This window comes from Crocuta crocuta, unplaced genomic scaffold (assembly GCF_008692635.1).
Source record: "Crocuta crocuta isolate KB4526 unplaced genomic scaffold, BGI_CrCroc_1.0 scaffold243, whole genome shotgun sequence".
NCBI lineage: Eukaryota > Metazoa > Chordata > Mammalia > Carnivora > Hyaenidae > Crocuta > Crocuta crocuta.
Genome location: NW_027529596.1, coordinates 4,759,521 through 4,767,734, shown reverse-complemented (window position 1 = coordinate 4,767,734; position 8,214 = coordinate 4,759,521). Strand labels below are relative to the sequence as shown.

The window sequence follows — 8,214 nt, the reverse complement described above, 5'->3', positions numbered from 1 at the left end:
ATCGAGAGTATGAATGTTGGTTATGATTGTGTTCAGTACTTTGAAATGAACTGTGTCAGTTAAGTGACCCAAATGCTGGCATCTGAGAGCCCTCATGTCTGATCATGTCCTACCAGGGGCATCTGGCCTGCAGCCACCATACTAAAGGTCTTAGAGCAAGAGGAGGTACAGAAAGCAAGGGGATACAGGGTTTGAGTGTATGTTACATAGAGTTTGGAAGGCGGTGGTAGGTAGTATCAGGAGACGGAGAATAATTATTGAGCCACTCTGTGTCTCATTTTTAATTTGCACTAATAAGCCGTGTAGTGCTCTCTGTAGAACATCTTGTAGAAGGTCTCCAGATCTCCAGGACTGCTTTTGATCAGAAAAAGGAAAAGCCAACTCATTCTAGAAGTCTCGATATAGCACTTGAATTCTTTAGCTGTTCTAAGATACTTAGTGGGGGGTTGAAGACTGTGTTTGGGGAAAGCATGAAGGTTTCACCGGGAGGGCAGCCCTCCACTGGCCGTGATGGAAGTAATTGCTTCCCAAAGGATTTTGAGAAGCCATCACATCTCAAGTTTCCTAAGTGAAAGCTGCTTCTGACTTTTCTGTATCTTCTTTTTCTTGACAGTCCCAGCAGAAATGCATTGTGATCTTCGCCCTGGTGTGCTGCTTTGCCATTCTTGTGGCGTTGATATTTTCTGCCGTGGACATCATGGGAGAGGATGAAGATGGACTCTCAGAAAAAAATTGTCAAAATAAATGTCGGTAAGAGGTAACAAACAAAACTTCTCTTTTAGGGGGTGGGCAGGAAAGCCAAAGAGAGCCCTAGACAGTGGAGAGAAAATCAGAGGCACACATGATCATCTAGCATCTCCTTGGGCTAAGCTGAGGCAGGAGTCTGTCCAGCGATGCTCTCACGTTTTAGACCGAGGAAACAAAAATGAGTACTGATTTCATTCGATTACAGCTCTTTATAATTTGGACATATTCTGTACAGATGGGTGGTTGACAAGATGAAATTTTGTACAGTCTGCATTTCTGGAGATCCCCCTCTATGAGCTCTTGGTCTGTTCCGTGATAAGCCTGGCAAAAATGAGTGCCCCAAATGGACAAAGGACACTGTGCTAGTCATCACGTCAAATGGAAGGTAAAAAAGCCAGTATCTCAGCAAAAATTCCAACTCAACATTCAGAATTAAAGAAATCAGGGTGTTTATAAGAAGACAGGCATTTCCTCAGTCTGTCTCAATGTATGTATGATGTCTCTTCAGTTACCTTAAATAACGTTTCCTTGGGGTCATTCCTGATTGGCAGAGCCTTCAGAGCATGGTTTTGATCCCCCTAAATCTCTTCATCCAACTGTTTGTAAGCTGCTACTTTTTAAAATTTAGGTCATGGAGAGGGTGTAGGAAAGCACCAAGTTTGGGGGGAGATAGATAAGAAGTCTATTTTTATTACATGTTGCTGCAGAGCTGAAGTGAGGGTGCACAACTACACTAGTATGAACTAGGACTTATAACTGTATTTTAATCGTAATTTTTCCCTGTGGCAACCATTAGTCTAAGTGCCCCTCTTTCCTGCCTTAAGATCAACAGCAACTCGGTAATGGGGATGTGAATCTTTACCTTGGGTATTTTCCTTGAGGGTTGAACGTATGACACAAAAAATGTCTGGATAACACAACTGAAGTTTGTTTTTTAACACATGGTAACTTACAGTCTAGTTACCAGAGGGCAGCATTCTATACAGAACAAAGGATGCAAGAAAGAATTTAGCATATGTTTTAGATTTATTCTCACTTGTGTGAAGGGGGTTCCTAAATATATTTACTTTCCAGTAAATTGTGGAGAAAAATTGTGTTGGGATTGTAAGTGAAGTGACAGAATGACAGTAGATTGTCACTGTCTTACTCCTAAACACTCCTGTGTCAGTATCTTCTGAGAACTTTATGTGACAGAAACATCCGTGGACAAGGGGCTGGTGACTCATCATATTCCATGGATTGGCTCTGCCCCTCTCACCTCACTTTGGTGCTAACGTGTGCTGGGTGCTTTGCATGGCCAACTGCAGCACCCGGAAAGCAACTTTATAAAGGTCAAACTATACCAACTACTCTGAGACCAAATACACGAGACCTTTTAACACGCATTACCAGGTATTTATGGTTTTCAACAAAAAAATGAGGGAGCCTTACAACTGCTCCTCTTTTCATTTGTGAGAAGCTCTACTTTAATCCCGTTTTCACTTTAAACTCAGACAGCTGGACTTTGAGTCTGCTCACTGCTTCCATCTCAGTCAATAATTAAATCCTAATGACTCAACACTGCTTCTCCCTCAATCCCTCGACTCACCATTTCCGGCTGACTTTCCCCTTTGTGGTTGAAATCACTGCCTAGTTACCAGGATCCCTCTCCACGCAGCCATGTTTTCTAGAACATGCAGCCCCTCCAGTCTCCCTCTCTTCTGCAGCCTCGTCGTCCCCTGTGCCCTGTTTGTGTTTCTCCTGCGTTCTTAGCCACTTGGTAGGTGCTTCTGCTATGCCTGCCATCCCCTAACCTCATCCCGAGGAGCCTCTGCTTTTTCTTCTCTCTCCAGCACACAGGATGTAGGGCAAACACAATTCCTTGTACCCGTCCGGTCCCAGCTCCAGACAACCCATTACCCCACCATCTGTTCTCGGTAGTTCTCATTTTAACATGATGGGACTTTCTCACATCAGCCACTCCCTCCTTACCAGGAGACAACATCGCCTGCTAATTCTGGCACTCGCCACCTTCTCTCGTCCCTGGCGAACAACCTCCCAACCATCAGTTCCATCCCTGATCATTGTACCTTATGACTCAAATTTACTTCCCGGGATCCTAGCCTGCTGTTTGTACCACCTCAAGTCAATAAATCTAATGTCCATTTTACCATGACGCTTCCAAGTAGGCCTAATTCAGTGAACAGCTGTAGACTTTGAAATCAGAAAGGTCTGGATTCAAATCTACATTATAGCACTTACTAACTCCGTAAATTTGGACAAGATATTAGTTTCATTATTTCATTCAATACCTATTTACAGAGCACAGCAGGACTGAAGGAGGAGCCTCAGCACAATTAATAATGAGAGAGTTGTGGCAACAAACCACAGGTCAATGTCAGAGAGGACTTGGGGGCGTAGCCTGGCATGGTAAAAAAAAAAAAAAATGTGACCCCCGGCCTTAGCCTCCACTCCCCCCTGATGGGTTATGAGGGCTATTTTAGTTTCTTTTCTCTTGAAAGTGGTAGATTAAAAGAAATCTGCCTCACGAAGCTTTATTGGTAAATTGCATACCCCATAAGAAAGCAGCAGGAAATTCATAACAAGCAATATGTAAATATTACCTCTCTCTCTTTCCTTTCCAAAGTGCTAAAAGCCCCTTCTCTCTTCACACCAACTTCCTTTTCCTCCCATGTCCTCACTTATCCTGAATCCGCTTTATCCTGAGTGTAGTCTTTAGTTCTGGGGAAGGAAACAAAGACAACCATGGGAGAAATAGGGATTTTATTCAGGGCTGGCTGGATGGCAAAGCAGTCAGCCACCGTCACTCATGTTTTGGAAGAGACTCAAAGGCAAGCAGAGGACCTGGTGAGCTTTCTAGTGGGAAAAGGGTAGTCTGTAGGTGTGACCTGCTGGGGCCTTGCTGGGGGCTGTTTGCCTGGAGAAGCTGGAGGCTGGCCAGGCTTCTGGAATTAAGACATCTGCTTGGTCCTGAGTTGGAAGTGGGTACAAAAATTAGGGCAGCTGGCAGTTATTAATCAAGTCCCAGCTCTTTGGAGCACCGGTTACAGGAGTTATTGTTTGGTGACTTGGGTTGTTACTGGAAATAGCCTGACTTCCTACAAGCTTGCCTTATGCCAGCTGGCTTCCTGGGCTGGTTATTGTAGGCGAGAGGTTGGTGTCTTGGTCAGGCTGCTGCAGCTTGTGGGGTGGAGTCTAGTTTTTATATTCATGGCCTGGCCATTGTCCATTTGCATATTTAATCTCCTAGTGTCTCTTCCTATACCAGCCCCGTTTGTTTTAATCTTCTTCTCCATCTGCTAGACCATGGCGGGTGTGTCCATGATGTTTGGTCCTAAGGTTTTGACCTATCTCCTTGGATCCCTTGCCTCAGCCACCCTGCCAGTGCTTTCTGCTGGTCGACTCCTGGTTCCACCTATCCTTGTCCTCAGAGAAGCCTCAGTCATAGCTCCAGTCCCGTAACAGCCTGTTGAAGAGAGGGACTTGGACTGTGCTTTAACTCCAGGTCTCCCCAGGCAGGGGTGCCCCTGGTGAGAGAGGAGGGGTGGTTTGGAGATGCACCACTGAGGATGCTGGCGCTGATGCAGACCCGCGGGGGACACCGCCTCCTGCAGAAGCTGCCCGTAGCGTGCCAATCTCCGCTTAGCTCCTCCCCACGGAAGTGTCCCTCTTCGTCTACTACCTCCTTCCCATCTTGGTGCCGAGTTCCCCAGACTCTAGCTGGGGTGGCACTAAACAGGATCTCGTGATGCTCACCTTCCAGGTACCATTTACCTCCCTGGCCTCCAGTTTCCTCTTTATGTTTCCTCCTTGTGTTGTCATCACCGTGAAGAGTGCTGCCTGCTCAGTTCAGCCTTTGCTGAGATCTTGCTGCTTTGGAATTCAACTCCCGCTGTGTTTGTAGCTCTCCTTGGTGCTAAAAGTCGGAAGACTGCGTGACAGTCTAGTCTGTCAGTGCCTTCCCTTCCCTCTGTTGTGATGGCCTCTTCCCAAGATCTCATCCACTGCAGCCTCTCCTACACACTGCTGACCCTTGAATAATTCAGGTTCGAACTGTGCAGGTCCACTGATAGGCAGATTGTTTTCGATCAATACAGTCCTGTAAATGTACTTCTCTCCCTGATGATTTCTCCAGGACGTTTTCTTCTCTCTTGCTTACCTGATTGGAAGAATACAGTATATATTACTTGATCTACTGTTGATGTTATCAGTAAGGCCTCTGCTCAACAGTAGGCTATCAGTCGTTAGGTTTGGGGAGGTCAGAAGTTACACATGGCATTTTGACTCCACAGGATTTGGCACCTATAATCCCCGCATTGTTTAAGGGTCATCTGTATGTTGCTTTAATCATCTTATCTCTACTAACTAGCCAAGTAGCCAAGATTCCTTTCTATCCTCTGAGAGATCACTACTTGAAATCATACTGCCCATTCAATGTTTCCCTTTTATGTCTTTCTGAAAAATTTTATCTCCCTATATAAAAATACACTGTTTATATTTTTTCTGACACCTCATTTTATTTTCCCCATTTGTTACTTTGCTGCTGAAATATTGTACTAATAGTAGGTTAGTGATGCTCTCGATTGCCATAATTTTCCACATGAATCTATGAGATAGCAGCCGCTCTTATCTTCCCAAGTGCCTTTTAAAAGACCTTAATTGTTGTGCCAGGAGCCAAGATCTTTGACCTCAGTAAATGACTTTGACCTATTTCTTTGCCTCTTTGTACCAAATTTCAGTGTATTTTCCATCATTTTCCTGTGTATTTAATTGCTGATTCAGTCTCTATAAATATCAACCTCTGTGTCACTTGATTACTACAGAGGGTGAAGGGCAGATTTTCTAGTTTCTTCTGGAAAACTGCATTTCAGTGGGCTTAGGAGCATCACTGCGTCATTAAGAATGCCTTTATTTGCCACTTGAGACCATATACATCCTGTGTTTTGGCTCTTTTTATGATTTGCTGTTGCCTCTGGTTATGATTTTATACCATTCTTGCAAGAGGTAAGTGTGGCGTGCAGGTTCCCACACAGGACATCCCCAGGGACCAGGAGGGACACTGGAACTTACATCCAGGCGTGGTTCACCTGCAGAACACTGGCCACCCTTTCAGGTGACAGGCCTCCATTTTGTATTTTGCAGCTGTGTCTCTCTCATGTCTCATCCGTTGCTGTGGGTCATTATTCCCTCACTTAGCAGAGACACCATTACATACTTACTGGAAGAGGGACTTTTCTTAATCACATCTCCCTGATAAATACACACAAAAACAGTCCACACCCTCCTCCTCCTCCTCCTCCACCCCAGGCCCAAGTCCTATAGTAACATGGCAGCTGATTTCTGCAAACTACCATTAAACAATCTGCATAAACATAAAAATGGGGTGGGTTATCATTGTCTTCTAAACATGTTGATAGACACTCACTCCTGGACCTCCTCACACTTGCCACACATCCTCCTGAATCAGCCCCATGTCCATGTGGCTACTGTCCTGGTTGGGCTCACTCTTGCCTCCAAGTCTTCATTTCCATTTGAGCTTGTGCCTAGTTGGCATGAAGCATGAGGGACTAGACCAACAGAGTCTATACCTATGATTCCCACTGTTCCTGAACCCAGGTATTTTCTTTCATCCTAGTAAAAGGACTTGAGTCTGCACAGAATGGGGCCCATGAAATATCTGAGCCTGGGTAACCAATGTACAAATTACCATAGTCGTTCACTCTTAAAGAGTGGCCTAGATCACCACAGGAAGTATAGCAAGAACCAGACTCACTTGGTAATATACCTCCCCTCCACATGCACGTTTTTCACATCTGCTTTCTAAATTTTTCAATTTCTCTATTGAAAAGCTGGCTTCTCTGTTTTATACTTTTATATACTTTGTTTTATGACTTTCTTCTTCGGATCCATTATTTTCTTACTTAAAATAATCCATGATATCTCTGTACATATCTATATTAATAACCCAGTTGCAGCTCTAGTGTAGGACATCCATAATTTAGCCCCTCGATATATAATATTTCTAGAAGACAGCGTCGAGAGACTTCTGTGCATTGACAATCACAGTCTTGTGCTTTGTCCTTTCTCTTTTGAGTATCATGACCTTACATCTATCTTCACAGACTCAACTTGCTCTAGTGGACTTTAATCATTGTTTTCCCTTTAATGCCCAAACTGTCATTGCTTGGCCAGTGGAAACTATATTTTCTCCTTTTTGACACTATTCCAGATATCTCTGGGAGCAGCTTTGCTTTCTGGCAACAACAACTTGTTCTGGCCCCATTTTGAATTTTCTTGCTCTGGGATATGGTATTTATCTACTCTCCAATGAGCTCTGGTTCCTTTTTGTGAAAAATTCTTTTAATATCCAGACTCTATGGGTGCCTGGGTGGCTCAGTCAGTTGAGTGTCCGACTTCATCTCAGATCATGATCTCACAGCTCGTGAGTTTGAGCCCCACATCAGGCTCTGTGCTAATAGCTCAGAGCCTGAAGCCTGCTTCAGATTCTGTCTCTGTCTCTCTCTCTACCTCTCTCCTGCTCATGCTCTCTCTCTCTTTCTGTCTCAAATATAAATAAATATTAAAATTTTTTTAAAAACCCAGAATCTAAGTTCTAGGGTGTCATTAGATTCTCCCATAAGGCTGTTGGTGATAGATAAAATGATACCAGAGGAAAGATTCTTTAAAATCATCTTTGTGACTGAGAAATGCCCGCTCCTTGCTTCTTTCCCTTCCTTTTATAGACATGACAACATGGACCATGGGCCAGGTTACCTGGGTTTCAGTATGGCTGTACCACTTAGGAGATTTGCAGTCTTGAGCAAGTTTCTTGATTTTACTGTACTACCACTTTGTTTTTATCAGTGTAATAAAGACAATCATTATGTCTTACTTGAAAGACTTTTGGAAAGGTGAAATATGGTAATGCAAGTGCCTTTCATACAGTAGCATCTGTCATATAAGAAATGCTCAGAAAATGTTGGCTTGTAACCCTTTTTATGAAGGAACATGAATTCATGCCGGTGTTCACAGCCCCTTTAAAGTTTCTTTATTGTACTTTGCTCCAAATTAAGGAAGACCTTATAATCTATTTTCCATTCTTCTCTTCAACTACAAGTTTTTCCACTTATGTACATTAACTTTGGTCTATCGTGCTTTATGTTGACAAACCCAACCATGCTTTTAAATTAGAGTGTTTCTCCCAAACTTAGAAGGTTTCATTTGGTTTTTGGCTTCAGTATTTGGTATCTGAGCACTTTTCTGACTGTCTGAAGAGGAAGAGAAACTTTAATCTACATCTGAATGTGAGGGGAACACCAAAGGATTTAAAAGCCTAGAGCACTTGGTCCTACAAATAGATTTCCAATGCACCGACCCGGAAATGATGAAAGGTAGAATCAAGACAGAAACTTGCTCTAAAGCTTTTGTTTTACATCCTTTCCCAGTTTCTCCATTTGAACACACAAT

At 43.5% G+C, this 8,214-nt stretch overlaps 1 protein-coding gene across 3 annotated transcripts in view; it reads left to right on the top strand.

Moving 5' to 3' along the window:
* Positions 1-616: 616 nt before the first annotated feature.
* The window catches only part of PLD5 (phospholipase D family member 5), a 223,965-nt gene continuing 216,367 nt past the window's right edge, over positions 617-8,214 (top strand). For 2 of the 3 annotated variants that reach the window (XM_077761806.1, XM_077761804.1), the window contains exon 1: positions 617-750. In XM_077761806.1, the coding sequence (XP_077617932.1) occupies positions 698-750 (53 nt within the window). In that variant the 5' untranslated portion in view covers positions 617-697. Of the gene's footprint in view, positions 758-8,214 lie in introns of all 3 variants that reach the window. The other variant, XM_077761805.1, reaches the window with a different exon arrangement.